Raw genomic sequence first — 22,545 nt, 5'->3', positions numbered from 1 at the left:
TTTTTCGGGAGACTAAACTAGCTACATTCTTTCTGCCAGGTTCATTTTGGTCTGTAGATATTTACCTATAATACATCACACCGCCTGCACACTAAGACAACAATCAGGATCATGGAGACCAGATCTTATATTGGCCTTGTTTTTTGGTGCTAAGCAAGAGTCATACCAGGAGACCGACTGTCAGTCTTACTAATGTATAAAATCTTGAAATATATGAATATTCAAATGTGCAAATTAAACTATTAAAGCTTTGCAGCATTGAGAACAAAGCTGTTAAGTTAAAATGAATGTTTTAATATGAATGTGTGTGGTGGGTATGGAGGTTGCTTGTTTTTTGTTTTGATAATTGTTCTTGCAAAACACAACATCTTAAAAATAAATAAGAAGTGGGTATAATTTCCAATATCTTAAACATAATGTCAAAGATGAATACAATGGTCACTACTAATTTAGATTTCACTGTAGTTCCTCTTTGTAAGTTGTCAAGTATGAGTGCTTGGGGGATATCTTCAAGTCTCTAATTAAGTAAGCAATGCCACCCTGAATTGAAAGGGGACACTGTTGTTAACACCATTGTCCTTTTCATAACCAGTTAATAGAGACCTCACTTTCCATCGTTCGCCAAGACACTGCACCTTCATCGGCGCACTTTAGGGGCCTAGAGACCACCGGAAGTGGCCGTTCATTACATACCTGCAGCTGAGACAATCAGAGCTCCGATTCAGAAGTACTATTGTCTTTTGCTATAGGAAACAGATATATTTTAGCCCCCTCATGTGTATTTTTTTCTTTCCACCTTTTCTCAATACCATCATTACCTCTGTGGTACCCCAATGCTTTGTTTTGACTGTTCTCTTTTGTTGTTACAATGTGTCAAAGGGGAGTCAGAGACTTGTTTTATGCTGGGCTCTGTTCCAGTGCTTTGGGACGTCTGTGTCTGATTTTTCATGTGACTCTGTAATGCCCAGATTTGCATATCCTTATTGTTTATCTACTAAATAATGAAATATGTGTTATGTTTTAATGATCCTGATAATATTTGGCTGTGAACATTCTGGGATAATACATTGGTTTCCATTCAGCCACTCTGGTTTTCTTTCCACAAACTCAAAAACATGCAAGTAAAATTAGTCAACATTTCCAGATTTTTCCCTTTGTGGTCCCCGGCTGGGCTCTAGCTTGTGCCTCCTCCAGACCGTGAGGGGGCGTCCGCCCTGGTTATGTGGCGGGCCTCAGGTAAAGGGCTTGGAAGCCCAACCCTGTAGGGACCCGTGGCCACCGCCAGGCGGCGCCCCGGTGCCTGAGGAACTCTGGAGCCCAGCACTTCCGCCACACCAGGAAGTGCTAGGGAGAAGAAGACAGGAGACACCCGGATGGCTTCCGGTGCGCAGCCGGCACTTCCCCCACACTGGGGTGTGGCTAGGACTGATTGCCGGGAAGCAGCTGGAGCCCATCCGGGTTCCCATTTAAGGGGCCGCCTCCCTCCAGTCAGGAGTGGATGTCAGGTGGAAGAGGACAGAGCTGGAGAGAGGACGGGAGGCGGTCGAGAGAGAGGCACAAGGACTGTGAGGCCTGGACTTTGGGGAATCGGTGCAAGAGGCACAGGGGTTTGTGAGCACGAATTGTATATATTAGTTGTAAATAAATAGTGTGTGGTGAAATTATGTTGTCCGTCTGCCTGTGTCCGGGTCCCAGTTCACACCTTGAAGTAAGGGGTGGGGGGAGTTCCTGGGGATTTGGGTGGGGCTGTGGGAGTGGGGGTGGGTATGTGCGCACGATGAACCCTGTGGTGGACTGGTGCAAACAAGGCTGCTGGAAACCTTCTAGTAGTCAACCTCATTGTAGTCAAATTCAGTAGTAGTGTTTTTAGGGGGGTTAATAAAGCTCATATTTTACCCAGTGGGTGTAGTACAAGATTCCTGAATTCAGTCCTGGCTAAAATATGCTGCCTATTCTTGTTAAACCAGTAAAAATAAGAAAACAGGGATGACAAGAGTGTTTGGGTGATGACAGCTTTTTCTCACATTGTTTCACTACCTTTATAAACTCTAACTTAAATGTGGCCAATGATATAATGTGACATATTTAGAAATTCATTTTTCCTTCAATTGTTGTTCAAGTTAAAGTCAGCCGTGTTATGGCACAAGTTCATGTTGGTTATCCTTCAATCTGGAATATACAAGGTGTTAAAACATCACAAAAATAACGATTGAGTGTTGGACAAACACATTTGCTTTTTTACTCTTTTATTACACCAAGTTCAGCTCTTAGTGTTAACAATGATTGTAAAAAAGGGACAAGAAAAAAAGAGTAACAATTTTGTACAATCGAAAAATCACATTTACTGTACTGTACATGGTGTGCCATGAGGCTGGTCTTGTTGAGAGACATTCAGGTTTTATTTGGTAAAGATGATGTAGTCACTGACATGAACGTGTTGCTCATACAATTCTTTTGAAAAGCTAAACAAAAGTGAAGCTTTCATAATATAGTATATTTAAATGAGCATTACTGATAAAACATTAGAATAAAATATAAATGCGCAATAAGATAATTACGTGGTCAATAATGTATGTGCAAAGAAAAATCTTTATAAAGTATGTAGTCGACAAAGTTCTAACACAATATTCATATTACACTATGTACAGGGTTATTCCATTCTCCTCAAAAGAACTTGAGCTTCACTCACACAACAGATGTTTCTGTTTGAAGGAATGACTGAGCCCTTGAATTACGGTGGAAATGGGACTTGCTCTCCGAACCGTTTCTGGAGATGGATGAACTGTGTAGTCGGTAGTCTCGGCCCACATACTGGTTCAAACAAATGCTCCTCCATTTTCTTTTGAGTTCACATTGCACCTGGAATTGAGTCAAAATGAATATCATGACAGGACGATTATTTCCACTATTATCACTGGTAGACCAATAGGTTTGTCTGACTTACCGATCAAAAACATTTCTGGTGGCATATACACCTACACTTTATGTTAATCCACTTCAGGATTGTGTGGGCTGGAGCTTTGGTAGAAGCCAAAGCTACATATGATACCAATCCATCATAAGGCACATGAACACACACATTTGCATGGTGCCAATAATAATCAAATAAGTTTGAGACACTCACAAAGGGGGGACTGCCAACATGACACTGATGGCAACTAAATCAAGTTTGAAGAATTCTGGAGATGCACCAGTGCTAATCATTGGGCCGCCATTCCACCCTTTCATTTTTTCACATTTAATTGAACCTTCTGTTTTATAAGAACTTACACAGAGCGCAGAACTTGTAAGAGATATAAGCCTTTTCATGTATTTGGGTAATAATTTCTAATTTTTTTTCTTTCAAACCATCTGCTGTACTGTTTTAATTTAAATACAGTTTAAAAAAATCTTCAAAAATAAGTATGTGTAGACTTTTATATAGTATATGGTTACCTGCTGCCCACAGTTGCATTAAACAAGAATAACAATACAATACTCTTTAATACAGCAAACAAGTCAAATTCCATTATAGCAAATACCGAAGTAACACAATTTTCAGAACAGCGAATACTTTTTGTTGACTCGGACAAACATTCATACAACATCATGTTTAATGGATATCTAACTCAGCTCTAAGATAGTCAGAGGGGTTTTTAAATAATCAGCAGAAGTTAGGACACCTGTGCAAATTGTTTGCTTCATCTTGAAAGGCTTAATTTACTTTAATTGCTGCAGACCATCTGTAGGTTGTAACCTATTAGAAGTTCCCCGATGGAGATCCATTTGTAATATTCTGAAATGTCCTTTTTCCAGTTTTTGCTAACCTGAACATTAAATTTAAACTTCTGGCAGTTTACTCCTTACCTTTTCAACATTTTAGGTCATTCACTGCATTTCAACTGATTAAATTTGAAGAAAAACTGGGGTGTTCTAAAACTTCTGACTGGTACTGTAAATTAATACAGTCAAATTAGGAACTTACCTCACTGTTCAGAAAGCAATACAGAACAGCAACCACAAGTCCCTATAAACACAGAAAAAAGAATACTTGTTTCTTGAAGGTCAAGTAGCAAAGAACTTATTCTTTGTGATTAGAAAAACAAAAGTAAATTAAAAGGCTATGGTAGACCTTTCACAATACAGAAGAGCAGTAACAATCTGTTCTGGAGATACTGTAACATCACTTTAGAGTGTAAGAATCACTGATATTCAAATTAAAGTAGCACTTAAAATCTGTCAGCACTTATCAAGGATACCTTGTTTTGTTTTTATTATTAGGATTATTTTACAATATTGATTGAAATACATATTTGAAAATGGTTCCTATCTTTCTTCTTTGATGAACAAACATTGGCTCAGTCTTGAATGAAGTGTCTGAGAGTTCTTTGGTTGCTCTTTAGTCACAAGCACATGCATGTTAGGTTAATTTATGAAATTCTACGTTAAGTGGTATGAGTGAGAGTGCTCAATGGACTTTTGTCCTATCATCATTTAGTTTTTACCTTGTGCCTAATGTGGTATGGATAAGCTTCTGTTACTCTGATCCTGTACTGGAAACACAGGATTCAGAAAATGGATGAATAGATAGATGAACAGATTTAATCATGGAACCACTCTACATTGCAGGAGCCTATTTAGTCTTTTAGCTAGTTCAATTGGTTTTTGTGTAGTGGGATTAGCATTCCACTCTGGCTACCATATATTTTAAAGAAAAAGAGTATATTGAGTACATTGGCAATCGATGATGAGGTGGAGTCTCTAGATTTATTGTGAGCGATGAAAGGACCACAGTTCAGAGTCAGTGCCAGGTGAAAGGTTAAAACCAGGGGATCAAAATATATATCAAGCAACCAAAGCAGCTGAGGCAAACCAAAATCATATTCAAAAGCAGAGAAGAGGTCAAAACCAAAACAAACCTAACTTGGCCTACTTAGAATCAAATTAAGTAGCACTAAAGATTGTATTTTCAAAAATCTGAAGGATAATCTTGACTCATGCCACAGTTATATTTAGACCAGAACCTACGGTATAAACACATCACAAACGTGACTATTGTGGTCAAGTGATCTGCAATATGTGTCGTGTAAATAATTAATACAAATTTTTTTTTTTTAATCATTCCCAAATGAGTTCCAAACAATAAATACCATGAAAAAGAATGTTTATTATAACTATAAATGACAATGACATTCACACTTTTAAAAGTAATGTTTTTTAATGGCACTTTACTGGGTTGTGTAGTTCCTTATAGAACAATGCTTGACACAGAACCATTTCATTCTGAAGTGGATATTTTGTATATGTAATTGGGTGTTTGGGCTTTGAAAAAGGTTTCAACTATATTGGCAAAACAGAAATCTTTAAAGTATAGCAGACTATCTATCAGTGTTATTGTATGCAGTGAGAGTCCTTTTGAGAGTGCAGTTATTGCTGGCCAACGCATGTTTTCATTCTGCTGTTGGCAATTCTGAAACACTATTAGGTCCTGGCATTGCTGTTAGATTATTATTTGTGTGGAATCCTTATAGATACAGTATGTCAGGAGAAAATGGGCAAAAACTGAAAATATACAGTATGTTTATGTTGTGTAGTAAAATACAGTCCAGTACAATTTATAATATTCTAATGTTTATCAGTGCCACTCTAAAGCACTATATCTGTTGTTCAATTTTTATATATTTAATTCAGTAATTTATTTTTTGGTCTGTTAGTATCATCCATCCACTATCAAACCCAATTAAACCATTTTAGGGTCCCAAGGACTGAAGAGTGTGTAATCAACATCTGGTGCAAGGCAGGAACAAGTTTTTTCTTGGACTGTCAATCACTGTATTATTTGGAATTATATTACTTTATTTCAAAATGAATTTTTTATCGAAGGCAGAGTTATGCTGAGAAACAAATAAACCCCAGGACAGATAACACCAAAGAAAATAATGTTGTTTTAGACAGTAAAGTTTAGAACTGAAATCACTCTACCTGGAATGAACCAATGGCCAGTTCAAAAATGATCTGATGCATGCTGTCATCAGGTTGTGAAATAAAAATAATATAGTGGACTCCAAACAAAGGAATCAGAAGGAGAGTGGATTTTGTTAGCCTCCTGAGGAAAAAAGAACAGAGGAGAGAATAATGTAATCAACTTAGTGACACGGATTAATGGTTTGAATTCACCATTTAATGTGTAACAAAAGAAACTTGCAAAATGTCAAGATGGGATCACTTACTTTATGTGATAACCCTCAGAAAGTTAATCCCAAAGAATGTTGATAGAACAAAAGACAGTCTCGGAATCTTTAAGGTTAGTCTGGACCTAATTTACCAGAAGAGTCAACCCAGCTGTTTGCCCACAGTGCAAAGAGACTTTTTTGTTTCCAAATTATAAGGTCTGTTTGTGCAAAAGTAATTTAAAAACTGGATTGATAGATGGGTATGATCAGAACATTCTGCAAGTAAGGCAAAGTATATGTCGTAAATAATAAACAGGAAATTGTTATTCCAGCAATGGGCATACAGTATTTTTATGCTTGTACTTCTGGCAGACTTATTCAATAAAATAAATAATATGATGCAATATCTGTCTTTAAAAAAAAAAAGGTTAACTTTTCTGTTGTGAGAGATGATCATTTCAAGGTAAAGATGACAGAAGATGTGCAATGACTTCAGCTTTACTTAAAAAAGCAAGTCCCATAATGGAAAATGGATTTCAAGACTCAATCGTTTTCCCACCAAACTCATTTTTTAATGCCCACCCCCCACTCCTCTAAAGCAATTTTTCGACTTTCTGATGGGTAAGTAAAGCTGAAAATAATAATGCTACAGTATATTTATTTGCCAGTGGGTAGTACATCAATGTGAAAAGGTTTTTGTTTTATTTTAATATATTTGGCTACTTTGTAGTTTGATTCCAGTCATTTGGCACCCATAGTGTTGTCTTTTTCCTACTGATTCTGCTGAGTGGGATTATTTAGGTCACAATTAGTTTATTGGTTCCTCTTTCTTAGAAATAATACCATTTCATACTTGGCACCATTGGCATAATTAAGATATATATTTTAATTGAGATATCATTTTATCCACTGTTTAATAGATTAGAAAGCATAAGTGTATAGTGCAATTGTTCTGACAGTTCTACAGTTAGAAACCTATTCAGGTTCATAATGAGACTGAATGCTGGAAATTGGCCACACTGTCTTTCTTCTGATATCCAATAAGAGCAGTTACTCTCCTGTTATTGAATATAACTTTAGAAGCTATACCATCAAAAGCTGGGTTAAAGAAAAAACATTGTTTTTGAACAGTACAAATATACTGTACTACTGTATTTACTTTGGATTGTAAACTACAGAATGTGCCATAATAAAGGTGGCTTTCATCTCATGATTTTCTGTTTATTTGTATTGACCAGCATTAATTATAGAAAGGTATGTGCTGCTTGGAAATCCAAGTCTTAAATTTCAATACATTGTCAGGTTTGCTGTGTCTGTGCAAACATTGTGAGAGCGCCGCCTTCTAGAACTGTGATCTTTACTCACAGCTTGTTCTGTCTGCAGTTTGCCATCGCATGTATTATGTCAAATTGATGCTAGCTGAGTATATACTGACCACTTTGCTGCTATATCAGACACTTGGCACACTTTGTGCAGAACTGCATTATGCATTATAAGTAAGAGCAAAACATAACCATTGATGTGCAGTTTATTCCTGAATGAAATGTCAATGCCCTTTCACATAATGCAAGTCAAGCAGACCCAATTAAATGTTTGAGAGCTGCTAACTTAAATAACAGATGTATTTAAAACACTATTGCCTATTTGTAGAAATATCCCACTTGATTACCAGGGAAACTGGTTGACTGTGTTGATGAAATCTAAGATGATTTTTAAAATGGGAGAAAAATCACTGCTGAAAATATTTTCACATCTCTTTCCATGGCAAATAAGCTATTTGCCTAAATGACAAGCCTACTTTATATCGAAATGGAAACAAAATTAGAACAAAAGCTGCCATCCCATTCTGAAAGGCAACACAAGACACAGACAAGGAGACAGACACTGATAAATTGCAGACTCAGTGCCAAGTAAACTGGAATGAACTGCAACCAGTTTTTCTGCAGAAGCGGCACAAAGAGCACAGAAATGAGTGCAGACTGCTGATGTCGATAGTTTTATGATCAGTCCAACATACCTACTGCTGTTCACATTTATATTCTACAAAATACTGTAAAAACATATGGCTGTAATTTTAATAAACTACATGGAAAAATATTTTTTTCTTGATTTATTATTTTATAGTTCAAACTGATTGAATAGTGTAGTTTTGATTTTTACGATTAGATACAGAAGTAGTTTTATGCCAAGCAGAGAGTTTTTGAAAAGCCAGTTGTGCGACTACACCTCTTTTGTTTCTGGTAGGATGCCAAGTGCCAGGTAGGAAGGTGTTTTATTGCGCATTAAATAACACAACAGAACAAAAGAAAACCATGAAAAGTATCAAAATAAAGATTTCAAGAATCTGTTTTGACTGCTGCTGTGCACAGTTTTATAGTAAGCATACACAGTGCTTTATGTTTACAAATGTTTGCATATCTACAAAAATACGTGAGTATGGTTGCAAGTTTTTAAACTATTTCTAAAAAAAGTCTTTAGTTTATTTGCTCAGATGATGGAAATGTGTCATTTTGCCTTTCACGAATAACACCTAATAAATACTGAAGCAATTTCCTGCTTGCTAGCAGCACAACTTTGAAGTTTTGTTTGTTTGATTAAAACACATGCTAATATTTAAAGTAAAACTACAGTATATTCAAACTATATGTGTTGTGTGCCACCAAGTTATTTCTTTTTCCATTTACTCAAGCTGTATTAGGCTGTGGTTTTTGGAGGCAAGGAAGTACATATGCATCATCATAATGCCAAGCTGATGAGCCATTAATAAGAACAAAAAGGATGCAACTTGGTGTACTCTTGGCAGTTATAGTGCATGAAAACACAAGGACACAATAATCAGCTGGTATCAAAATTTAATCAGAATCCATTCCATCAGTGAGAGACATCCTCAATCAGTTGCCTCTATCAACCATGTTTAAATTTCTCCTTTCATACTTTACTGAATTACAATTTTGAGCTACGTATCGAACACTGTTGGGAGTGCTATAAATTATCATCCTTTAATAGTCCTTTTAGGGTAGTAATGAAGGAGCCAACATAAAAACATGAACACGTCAATGTGATAACTGTCACTACATTATTCACTCAGCATCCCATTTTGCTCATTTTAACCCACTACCTATAGTAGAATGGGAAGGAAATAACTTTTTTTTAAATAAATAAAATATATCCCTACATAAACATTCTCACCAACTACTTTGCATAACCATTGACTAATCTAAATCTCAGTAAGCCTTTTATTCATTTAGGTAGGTTTGACCTGCTACATCCTACTGTGTTCCTTTCTTTTTTGTTTTTGTTTCATATGGTAGGCATGTTAGAGAGATAGATTTCATTTAGTAATTTAGAATTTGGCATATACATTCACTGGACCAATCAATAATCAAAACATTCTTAATTAAATTATAACATTTAAATGCTGTGGGGTAGCTTAAAAAGAACAGGATGAGGTCCGAAATGGGAGAGATTTCTAATTTTATAGGGAGTTCTTTAAGTACTGTATGTTAATCTCTGTTTAAAAGACTGACTGCAATGAAAACTTGCAGATGGCGTAAAAGTCTTGAAAAGGAATTGTAGAGTTCAGCTGTGATCAGATAAGGTCAGGATGAAAGCCATAACTCACGTCTTGTTTGGACTGGATACTCCTGTTGTAAAAGAACTGAGGATGCATCCTGTTAAACCCCATTAAATAAAAATAAATCCAAAATAAAAATATAAGGAGAAAAACATGGGACTCATGGTGTCTATGATGTTTATAGAAAAATGTAGAAATCTTAGGTCTCAAAGGTAGAGCAGTGGTTTCTTTGATTATCTAGAAATACAGAGAGTCAACTTATAAAGAAATAAAAAAAAAAAAATCAGAAATGAGACAATATTAGCCACAAATATTTTTATAACCATTGTTAATTACAAAATCTGCTCATTTAAATTCTAACGATGCTCCTGTGTTTTTCAGAGGGCATTAATGCCTTAGAAAGTGTTTGAAGTTCGAGTGTGTGCAGAAGTAACAGCACCAATTTTAAAGCAATTTAAAAAGTTTGTTGTTTCAGACAACATATGCTTTTGACGTATGAATGTTTACCTCAGTTAAATAAGCATTTTAAAAAGACTGCCTCAGTTCTGCTCAACAGAGTTATCAAAGACAAATGGCATAATAAGTGTGCAAATGTTTACCACTTGTGTCATTTGAAACACAAGCAGACTCAGGCTACTTGCAGTACATGTGCCCAGTGGTCAGATAATTTAAGCTGCCATTTCTTTTATTTCAAACAATTAAACAAACAAAAAGGTCATTTTAGAATTAAATATTTGGGAATTTTGCCATTATGTAAATGTTCCATGGTAACCAGCAGAATGTGAACAACTTGATTTTGATTAAAAACATTAAAAAAAGTACCATATCAGTCTTGTATAAAATTAAACCTAGTTGTTCAATACAGTGAATTCTTATTTAAAAGACAGGGGCTGTAATAATGCTAGTTCAACCACTCTTGTCAGGGTTTTTATTTTGTAAAGTAATATTGCCTGCAATGGACTTCTGCCCCATTCAGAGCTGTTTGCCTCCTTGTGCCAGATACTCTATCCCAGGAGTGGGCAATGTCGGTCCTGAAGAGCCACAGTGGCCACAGGTTTTCACTTCAACCCAATTGCTTAATTAGAAACCAATCCTTGTCAATCTCAGACCTTATTTACTTTTATGGCTTGTTGCTCTGCAATGTAAGGTCTTATAACCGAGGATATCATCCAAATGATTTGAAGCCTAAAAAGGATAATTTTCAGTCTGTCACATTTTCTGTTAAGTGTTTGTTAAATCAAACAGTGTATGATGAGCACACACATATATAAATGGAAACAAGTTAGATGGAGAACTATTGGCTGCTTTGTCATTTACATCTTATTGTTAATAAGGAGCCATTAAAACACTGAATGCAGCTGTTTAAGATTGAAATAAGCAATTAAGTGTGGGGAACCTTAACAAGCGAGACCTCTAAAATGAAGCATCAAAATGTCACTTGAGCAATACGAGCTTCATCAGCAATAATTGACTCCTCATTAAAAAAGTGGGTTGGAACAAAAACCTGTAGCCACTGCAGCTCTCCAGGGGCCTCATGCATAACGCCGTGCAAAGAATTCACACTATAACATGACATACGGACAAAAGCAGAAATGCACAAAAAAAAACATATACATAAATCTGTGCATACGCCAACTTACACGTTCTTCCGCTACATAAATCACTAGAATGTATAAATACTGATGTTACCACTATATATACTGTAATTCATGCAAGCGCATAAGTAGAGTAAATACATAATAATTTCATTTAATTAAAATACAGTAAAATGTATGTGTACTCACCAATGATGAATGATATTGATGATGATGATGATGTAGCTGTGCAGTACGATGAAAAGGATTTAAAACTCCTTGGGTGGCGCCTCTTCTTCAGGTGCTTCAGGAGAAGTCGTATCTTTGGACGGGACTTATTCTGGTGGGGTTTCATGCTGGCTTTTTTTTTTATAGGTTTCAGGAACTTTGTGATGGGAAGTTGCTACATTGTCTAATGTAGAGAACTGCTGGTACAATTTCTGTGCTTTCTCATGGATGATGTTACCATCCAAGGGGATGTTGTTCTTCCTGCAGTCAGTGATCCACAATGCCAAGGCAGACTCCATCCTAATGATATTTTTATTCCTTACTGTCATTACCTTTTTGGCACTATCACAGAAACTTACAGATACGGTACTCCAAATCGCTGCTTCGTTCTTCTTTAGGTAGCGTACGGTGCTTTCATTAATGCCATAGTGGCGCGCTACTGCAGCATAAATTTTTAGTTCCTGGAGCAAATCCAGTAGTTCAACCTTCTCCTGGAGTGTTTTAAACTTCTTCTGGTGCTTAGGTTCAGTGCCAGAAGCCTTAGAAGGTGCAGGGCGTTTCGGCGACATCTTGTGCGTTTAAGAATAACAAAATGAACACAATAACAAAATGGAAAACACAAGGACACTCAGCTGGAGATGCGTCACAGGGCAGCAGTCAATCAGCAGCAAGGCTAAATGAATAACGCTCTCGGATTGGCTACTTTCACCATCCCAAACCACGTTTCCCTCAGCGGTTGCTTCCTGTTCTCTCTACAGCTCATTATTGCCGCAAAAAAAACATTAAAAATTGCGGAAGATATTTGTGCTTTCTGCTAACAATTAATAGTTAGGTTCTAAGGAAAAATTTGTGAATGACTGATTCTGCGAACCGTGAAACGAGACTTTGCGGGGGTCTACCCGATAATTCTGTTTCCAGTCAGCTGCTGTAGAGCTGTGATTCCCCACTCAGATACAGTGATATAAATACTCCGAGTGATGCAGTGAGAGTATTATGGAAAAAGATAATCTGCTGTGGCAACCCCTAATGGGAGCAGCTGAAAGAAGAAGAAAAAAAGGTGCAGTGAGAGTAACAATGCTAAAGCAGCTATGGTATTTAGAATAGTTTGACCACTCTGTGGACCATTATATTGTTACAGGTTAATTAGAATCAGATGCATTAAACTAATAAACAGTATGTGGTTAATTTCAGTGTATTTATAAAGCCGCGTTAGTGATGTGGATCTAAAAAAGAAAGGAAAACCACACTGGAACAAAAGCACTGCTTTGACGTTGGGTGTCTCCAGTTTGTAAAACCGAGCGCAGAACTTGCGTACGCCAGGGTATGACCTACCGTGAAAATGTGTGTGGCCTTTAGGCTAAAGTTAGTTTTTATAAATGGCGATTTAAATGTAGAAATGTTTGTACGCAACATTTTTGTGTGTACGCACCGTTTATACATGAGGCCCCTGGACCGACACTGCCCACCTACAGTGACCCACCACATTGTCTTGTATGCATGACCTGGAGTGCCTGACACCATTGTGACAATGTTGTGCACATGATAATTGTCCAAAGCTGAAAATAAACAAAACTTTCTTGTACGTACTTTAGTGATTGGTTTTCTGGGTACCGATCTTGTGTTTGTACTCTTGTTTCTACTGTTTTGGTATTTCGATTAACTGACTTTCTTGTAAATATTTTATTGGCCCATTTTTTTTATGACATTTTGTCTCTTTGTACTTAATTCAAAAAATTGCCATGCTTTCCAGCTGCTATAGTATATGATGAGCTTTTTGCCATTGTCCAGTCACAGTGGTATAAACCTTGTGTTGTGTTTCTCTGCTACCCTTTGACTATTTTGTGAAGTGTTATTTTTTTGCCTTGCTTTTGGGCTCTAAATTTTGGTGTTTTGCTTTCTGGATTTAGAATAGCTTAGTGAAGAGTGCTATACAAAATACATTGAAAACTGAAGATAAAAGCAATTTGCTATTTTAAATAAGCTGCCAATGCTGAACTGTCGTAACCCTCAATGTGCCAATGTCTACCCCATCGGCCTGGCTAATACAGGTCCAGTGTCCATGTCTCTCTTACATCGGTGCTCTTCTTGTAGTTAATCCTTTGCTCTGGCTGACCTCATGACTCTGTGTTCAGTGGTGAACTGGCAGGAAGCAGTCTTTTAAAAAGCACCCAGTGACTGCTTCATGAGCAATTGCTGGAATCAGGAATGGCCTTTTTAAATCTGAATCATTTCACTAGTGCTCCCTTTGGAGACTCCAGCTGGTGTTACTCTCCTGGGTCCTATTTTCAAAGTAAACTACCACACAATCTTACTGAGGCTGCTCGTCTTCCAGAGTAAACAACACACTCTATAATGTTGTTCACCATTGTGCTTCAAGTATTTATATGTTAAAGAGAATTAGTAGGAGTTCCGTGACTTTCACTTCAGTGATTCCTTCTGAGAAAGTCAAGTCAAGTCAAGTTGGGGAGCATGCACTGGTACAGTGCATTGCCGCACCCACTACACGTCGAAAATGCTTGGGATCCCAGTTGGCAGAGACTGTACAAAAATAGTGTTCCACAAACTAAATATATTGTTCTAAACAAAAACTAAACAAAATATACAATGGATACCCAGCTAGCTTCACTTGACTCATGTTGCGGCTACTGAAACCTTACCATGCACAGGCCTACTTTTTTATTCACTAACCTATTTTTTTCTCATCAGGAGCAGCTCACAAATAATTGCACATAAGAAAAACATCATTCCTCTGGACTATACCCACTGTACAGTACTTTAATTCTGAATATGCCTCATAACAAAATGGAATTTAATTCAGGAAAGAATGGAAATTCTGTTAGAATGACTGGCAGTCGGGGAATTAAAATATGCAGTGGTTTTGCCATATATTACAGCTGCTTATATCACAAATTTATGAAGATTTATAATGATTCATATAGTGTTATTATAGTAATGGGAGATTAAAAATACATTTCTGAACTTTCAAAGAGTCAAGGAATTCTGTGGTACACTGAATTGTGAATTGCCCTCACATCTGGCGAACTTAACTTCTGCAAAAAAATTATTATGATACTGTCAAAAACAATAAAATTTACACTGAATTGTCCCTTGGCCATCCTCCAAAATAACAAAAGAAATGCATTATTTTAAATCTCTCAAAATTTTACATTTATCCTTTGAAGAATAAGAAAAGCAAAACTACAAGGTTTTTAATATTTTTCTTTATTAATTATAGAAATACCTACTGTTTCCCAGATACAGCTATCCATTTTTTGACCCACTTATCCAGGGCTGGGTCTTGGCAAAAATGGAGCCTATCCCAGCAAACATTGGGCACAGGGCAGGCACTACCTCTGAACAGGGCAAGAAAGGATGAAAACACGCAGATACGGGACAGTTTAACAAACTAACTCACCCAACTTGCATGTCCCTGGACTGTGGGAGAAAATGCATGCGGGGGAACCACTCTAACATACTATCCCAATACATTTAAAACCCAATATTAATGTTACACATACAGATGTATATCTTTAGATATGAATATCTGAACTTGTCACATCATAAAAAACAACACTGAAGAACAATATAAGACATTATCTCCAATGCTACATCTTCAGCAATGTTTGAATTGCTACTCTTGGATCTTCTGGAATCTTGAATCTTTTGTTGTTGACCAAAGTCTTTGAGGAATAGGAATACAGTAGTAAACAATCAAATTGATTTCCAAGTTATCACAACATCAGACAAGCATCCAGGTTTTTTTATTTATAAGACACAGAAAGAGTCAAGAGAAGACGGACTAAGCAGTTTCTGGGACTGAAAGCCAAGAGGAACCAAAAACTTCTCAGTTTAAGCAAACAAAGATTAAGAGGCTACATGATTGAATAGTCTAAAATGATGGAGAGAATTAGTAATGGATCCAGGCTGCTACTTAAAAATAAACAAGAACACAGGGACATGGTTGGAGATTTGTTAAAGGTAGATTTTGTACAAAATTTAGAATGTTTATCTTCATGCAAAAAACACAGCCAATGGAATAAATTACCAAGTAGCGTGGTAGAGAGTAGGACTTTAGTGACCTTCAGAACTCAACTTGATGTTATTTTGGAGTACTTAGGTGAACAGGACTGGCAAGCTTGTGTGGCTGAATGAGCTGTTCTCATTGCAGTTGTTCTAATGGTATAATATGTAATGCAAGTATAAGTAACACGCAGAATGATTCCAAAAGATACTAAAGGATATAAAAATAGTCAGTTTATTACAAAAAAATACAAGGAAGGAATAAACAAAGTGAGAAATGGAAAGAACTAAAGTAAACAGAAAAAACCTACCTGCAATCTTAGTATCTTTTGTCTATTTCTCTCTAATCCTGGCTTTTTTGCACACCCAGGCAGAGCATTCACATGGGGTTCACTTCTAGGCAGCCCTGCATCTTCTTGAGGGACACCAGGCTACAACACTTTCTAGTGGTACCTGATGTCTTTGCACCCATGAACCTTATGTTCAATTTAAATGGCTGGGTCTCCAGTGTAGGCCTCCTGCTGCCTGTCACTTAGCGGACAGCACTTTTCTTTATATTGCTATCTGGAACTGTTTCATACAAGGATCAAAAGTCCCTTCCAATGGCTAGGTCACTTGCTTCCTTTTGTCCTCTGCCATGGTTTCGGCTTTTTTTGTGTATCGGCAAATATATATATGGGATAGAGCTTCTTTAATATAGTGTATACACACAGATACACTATACATACAGTATATTATATAGGTTATTTTATCAGCCTCCTTCAATGTACAGTAAAAGTAAGATTATTACTAAAATGTGTGCCTTGCCTTCTACATGAATGAAAGCTGAATATTCTTTAGATTCTGTCTTTACAACCACCAGGTGTATTTGGCAAGGTAAACGAATCTGTGTTGATGTAACTGACACTGACATAAATGAATGCCTCTCAATGAATGTGTTTTCAAATGGAAACAGTTCATTCACTCATTAATTTGTGAGTGCTTTTAAATCTCATCTCTCAGACTGTTGTGCAACAAATGACATTCACACCAGTTCAAAGCTAGAATTTCTCAGGAATTTATCTCTTGAAAAAAACATTGTCAAGCAGTTGTAGATTAAATTACAGCTATATAAAGTTCACTTACTTGTACTGTGATTGGTCATTGCCTCCTACATCTGGTGAGCTTAACTTCTGCATTAGAATTCTTATGATGCTGATGAAAACAATAAAATTTACCTGAAAAAATAAGAGTTTATATACTAAACATGTATTTATTTTCTTCTGTTCCATGACAAAACACAGAAAGATGCCCTTAATCATTATTAACGGCCTAACATTATAAAGGTAGCTATTACACAAGTAAAATTCAAGGGAGGAAATTTAAAGTTTTTCTGTCAACTTTTGTAAAATATTCCCTTCATACAATATGTCCAATACAAATATAAAATTGCATTTAAATTAGTCAGTATATTACAAAAAAGTAATTTAAACCAAAAAGAGACTCTTAATTAATATCAAGTAGAAGTTGTTATGTTCCAGCTGTGACCCTGAAGTGGATTAAATGGATCAGAAAATAGATGGATAGGCATTATGGTGTCAGTTTAAATGGTTATCATGGTGGAAGAAAAGAATCCTTGGGGCTTTATTATCTTTTCAGCCAGAGTTAGTTTCTGATTTGAGCCCGATATTGATTGATTTAGGTTTTAGCCCTCTAGTGACTCTCATTTAGAATGAGTGGAATTTTAAAAACAGAATATATTAATGAATGCTTGATGCTGGGGTATTTTAGTAATATTTCAGTATTTTTGTCATAGAAAGTTTTATTTTATTAAGGAGTATATGGTGAGTACTATAAGTCATTCTGTCTCTGGAAGACAGTTTGGTCCTTTTTGCAGAGAGCAAAAAAGTTCTCATTAGCAGCTAAGCACAAGGACACCTCCTTTGGCATAAGTGTCAGTAAGGGCCTTTAACTGCAATAAGCTCACTTTATTTAAACCAAATTACAGTCTCCTTTGGTTAACTTTGCCAGTAGCCAGTGACACTGCTGATTTGACATAACTGGGTTTTGACACTAATGTAAGATTTTCTATGGCTTGTGCCATGTCTGTGAATCATTCTGTTTCTAGGATTTTCATTTAAACTCTGTTACACTTATGTTACATGAATCCAGCATTACACTAAAGCTAATTGAAAAAAACAAGATGTCCACAAGATGTTTTAAATAAATAAATTCTGTTGAATTTGATCAATGGCCCAACTCAGAAATACATTTTACTTGACATTCAGGTCATCATTGCCAATTGATGACAGACAGATTTTTGAAACTACAAGTGAGAAGAGTGAATTACTTTATGAAAGTTGTGAGCAATTCATCCTTTTCTGAACTAATTCAATAACAAAAATCTTTGCTGCAGTATGCAGTATTAAATAAAAAGACCTCACTTACAATGATGGAAATTATTATTGGTCCTCGGATAATCCACCAGGGGATGTTGCCTTCCTTTGTGTCCCAGCACCTTTAATCAGAACATGAAAAAACTTCATGTGGAGCTATGCTTTGGATTATCAAATAAAAGAAAGAAATAGAATAGAATTTTGTGGATCCTAAATGTTTTACCGTATTCCATTTAAATAATATACAAGTTGGGCTAGGCCAGGTCAAAGTGATTCAATAATATCTCAGGCAGGATCGTATCTAAATAGCAACACTTTTTAAAATAGTACTTGTAAATGGTATCATTTATTTGCAAATTATCCATCATAATAAGCACCGGTACATATGAAACATCCGCCAAACATATGTAGAGCTTTCTGCTTTATTTTATATTACAAAATACACTGAATGGTTTTCCATTCACATCCCCACAGTCAGGATAATGGATTATTGTAAATTGTCTCTGTGTGAGTGTGAGAGGGAGTAAAGAACTTGCAGGGCTCTTATATATTTTGTCCTCAGGCGTAAATTGGAGAATCAATAATTGTATGTGGGAATTTTAAGGGGTAGGTAGGTAGGTTTATATATATATATATATAGATAGTGGTGTATGGCCGACTGTTCATTCCGGCCAATACCCCCAAGCCACCAGGTGGAGCCCTCCCTGCAGTATGGAGGTTCCCCGAAGACCAGCAGGCCATCATGGACATTGTAGTTTTTATACATAGCCCTGCTGGATACCATGGGGACCACTAGGAGACGCTGCAGGGAGGAACAGTGTTTATTTACCCTATGCCCCGTAAGTAGGTCCGAGTCACATGGACAAGGGGAATGACGTACTTCCAGGGTGAAGAAAAGGACTTTTGATCTGACCCGGAAGTGATAGAAGATCACATGGACTGGGGATTGGAAAACTTCCGAGTCAGGGACTATAAAAGGACTGTGGGAGCTCCCAGACGGCGAGCTGAGCTGGGTGGAAGGGCGGCAACGCGTCTGGGAGCTGGAGGATTGTATTTGTAGTTTTTAACTACAGTCCTTTTATATCTCCTGACCCGGAAGTGTTCCCAATCCCCAGTCCATGCGATTTTCAGTCACTTCCGGGTCAGGTAAAAGCTCTTCTCTTTAACCCGGAAGCCCGTCGCTCTTCCTATGACGAACTTCTGGGTCATAGGGCACAAAGAAGTCCTCGGTCCTCCCTGCAGCTCCCTCTTGTGGCCCCCATGGCATCCAGCAGGGCTGTGCATAAAAAACACATTGTCCATGATGCCCTGCTGGTCTTCTGGAAACCTCCATGCTGCAAGGAGGGCTCCACCTGGCGGCTTGGGGGTATTGGCCGGGATAAACGGCAGACCATCCACCACAATATATATATATACAGTTATATGAAAAAGTAAGGTGTGTCCAATCATGAGAAAAGGTATTTAAGGTGGTCAATTGCAAGTTGTGCTTCCCTTTGACTCTCCTGTGATGAGTGACAGCTTGGGATCCTCAAATCAACTCTCAAAAGATCTGAAAACAAAGATGGTTTAGGGGAAGGCTAGAAAAAGCTATCTCAGAGGTTTAAACTGTCAGTTTTAACTGTAAGGAATGTAATCAGGAAATGGAAGGCCACAGGCACAGTTGCTGTTAAATCCAGGTCTGGCAGACCAAGAAAAATACAAAAGCGGCATATGCACAGGATTGTGAGAATGGTTACAGACAACCAAAAGATCACCTCCAAAGACCTGCAAGAACATCTTGCTGCAGATGGTGTATCTGTACATCGTTCTACAATTCAGCGCAATTTGCACAAAGAACATCTGCATGGCAGAGTGATGAGAAAGAAGCCCTTACTGCACTCACGCCATGAACAGAGTCGCTTGTTGTATGCAAATGCTCATTTAGACAAGCCAGATTCATTTTGGAACAAAGAGCTTTGAGACAAAAATTGAGTTATCTGGTCAAAACAAAAAGAGTTTTGCGTGGTGGAAGAAGAACACCGCATTCCAAGAAAAACACCTGCTACCTACTGTCAAATTTGGTGGAGGTTCCATCATGCTGTGGGGCTGTGTGGCTAGTTCAGGGACTGGGGCCCTTGTTAAATTCTTCAGGATAATGTTCAAGCATCAGTCACAAAGTTGAAGTTATGCAGGCGTTGGATATTCCAATAAGACAATGACCCAAAACACAGTTCGAAATCTACAAAGGCATTCATGCAGAGGGAGAAGTACAATGTTCTGAAATGGCCATCACAGTCCCCTGACTTGAATATCATCGAAAATCTATGGGATGATTTGAAGCAGGCTGTCCATGCTTGGCAGCCATCACATTTAACTGAACTGGAGAAATTTTGTATGGAAGAATGGTCAAATACACCTGCATCCAAAATCCAGACACTCATCAAAGGCTATAGGAGGCGTCTAGAGGCTGTTATATTTGCAAAAGGAGGCTCAAGTAAGTATTGATGTCATTATCTCTGTTGGGTGCCCAAATTTATGCACCTGTCTAATTTTTTTATGACACATATTGCATATTTTCTGTTAATCCAATAAACTTAATGTCACTGCTGAAATACTACTATTTCCATAAGGCATGTCATATATTAAAAGGAAGTTGCTACTTTGAAAGCTAAGCCATAGCTTAGCATATATATATATACATACATATAAGCCAATGAAATCTTAATTATTAATACAAAAATCATAATACCAAACAATTACTCCTTAATTAATTGAAGAAATTATAATGAAGTACAGTCTAAGAACAATTACATTCATATTTGTATACAGAATATGTTGTCATGGAATTCTAGATATTGGGTAAGAAAAGGGTTGAGTGTTTAGTGTGAATTATTATTTATAGCATTTTTAATTTTTTTTTCCTTCCGCCAATTATATTTATTTACTGCAGTGTTTCCCAACCTCGGTCCCGTCGCTGCAGGTTTTTGTTCCCCAGCTTCTGTTTTTAATTGGACTCCTGGGCTAATTAAGTGATGTGTTATTTCCCAAGTTCTTTGTTTTGGGAACAATACAGAAATTAGAAAACTAAGTTTGGTAAAAAAAAAAAAATATATATATATATATATATATATATATATATATATATATATATATATTGAAATGTACCAAGCAGTTGTATGGGAATAATGTTTTTTATTTCTTTTTAACAATATTTTCATTCTACTTTTCTAGGTGTTCTAATTGTTAAATTAACCAGTTATTTACTAATTAGCGGGTCTGATGCTAAAGTAGTTGAAGCCTTTCATTGTTCAGTGTTATTTGCCTGGGTGTCTGTTCTGCTCATTTTTAATTGTCATTAATAAGATACAATGAAAGTGAAAAACTGCACGGGTGAAAGGGCAAAATATAATGAAATCAACAAAAGAGAGTTAAGCATTTAAATTGATAGCAAAGGAAGAAATATTTCTAAATGTCTTATAAATGTAAAAATCATGCTGCTGTGCTTTTCTGATGGCAGAATAAAAAAAAATACCAGCTAATTAAATGAGATCAGTGTTATCAGGTGTTGTCACAGATTAGGAATCTGGTTGGAACAAAAACCTGCAGCCACAGTGTGCCCCGAGGACCGGGGTTGGGAAACACTGATTTACTGTGTCCCAGGTAGCAGTACTAGGCACTCTCCTCATATACCTCCTGACTAGGTCCAATTATCAAGTCCCACGGCTTCTAATATCACTGCTATACAAATGATATTTAGCTGTACCTGTTATTCCCACCTAAGGGGAATACAGTCTGGGCTCAAATCTTACTGAGATCTCAGTCTGGATGAAGGAACACTACCTCCAGCTCAATCTGTTGATGAATGAGTTTGTTAACCATCTCGAGACAGTCCTTCAATTCAAAAAACATCTCTGCAAAACTCAGCTCATTATCATTAGCACCTACCAAGTCAGCATGTTACCTTTCCTTGGGGTGATGATTGATCACTTCTAAAGAGGTTTTGGGAACCTACCATTAAAACCTACACTGTAAAAAATGTCAGTAAATTTAACGGTAAAAATACTATAAATGGTGAAAGTAAAATACCTTTTCTGAAAAAAAGGAAAGTTACGATATGTTCACCAAAGTTACGATATTTACATAAGGACACACCCCCTTTTACAGTAGTGTTCCTTGTGAACCGCATACCATTGAACAGTAGGGAAAAAACCTTAAACAAAGTTAGCAGACTTATTTTGCCCTGCGTGCTGAAGGTTTTTTGAGGTTATAGAAGCTGATTTATGGTGGATTGTATTCGATAAGCTGGCACACCTGTAGGACACCATACACCACAAAAACAAACTTTACTTCTCCACCACACAAGTGTACCATAACTTTCTTAAATATTGAATTCTTTTCAATGTATACAATTAAATTATACAAGTTTGCTATTGGTTGTTGTTAGTTTACTGATGCAAACTGCGTGCTGGCGTTTGTTTCTGACAGTATTTTCTAATGGTTTATTGTTTGGCATATTTATTATAATGCATGGATATCAGGTTATGGTTAAACGTTTACTTCTATTGGAATGTGTTCTAAAGAAAAAACAGTTATTTACTACAAAGTTACACTGTAGACCTAAAAATATTGTCACCTTATTATTT

At 36.8% G+C, this 22,545-nt stretch overlaps 1 protein-coding gene across 1 annotated transcript in view; it reads right to left on the bottom strand.

Annotated features, from left to right (window-relative positions):
• Window positions 1-2,229: 2,229 nt before the first annotated feature.
• Window positions 2,230-22,545, bottom strand: part of vipr2 (vasoactive intestinal peptide receptor 2) — a 225,049-nt gene continuing 204,733 nt past the window's right edge. Inside the window, exons 9-13 of the mRNA XM_039753602.1 lie at window positions 17,976-18,045; window positions 16,674-16,765; window positions 5,962-6,085; window positions 3,965-4,006; window positions 2,230-2,859 (exon numbers count right to left, since the gene is read on the bottom strand). Of these exons, the coding sequence (XP_039609536.1) occupies window positions 2,686-2,859; window positions 3,965-4,006; window positions 5,962-6,085; window positions 16,674-16,765; window positions 17,976-18,045 (502 nt within the window). The 3' untranslated portion in view covers window positions 2,230-2,685. The remainder of the gene's footprint in view (window positions 2,860-3,964; window positions 4,007-5,961; window positions 6,086-16,673; window positions 16,766-17,975; window positions 18,046-22,545) is intronic.

The sequence above is a fragment of the Polypterus senegalus genome, chromosome 5 (genome assembly GCF_016835505.1).
Source record: "Polypterus senegalus isolate Bchr_013 chromosome 5, ASM1683550v1, whole genome shotgun sequence".
NCBI lineage: Eukaryota > Metazoa > Chordata > Cladistia > Polypteriformes > Polypteridae > Polypterus > Polypterus senegalus.
Note: the sequence above shows the minus strand (reverse complement) of the source record. Positions and strands in the feature narration are given on the sequence as shown.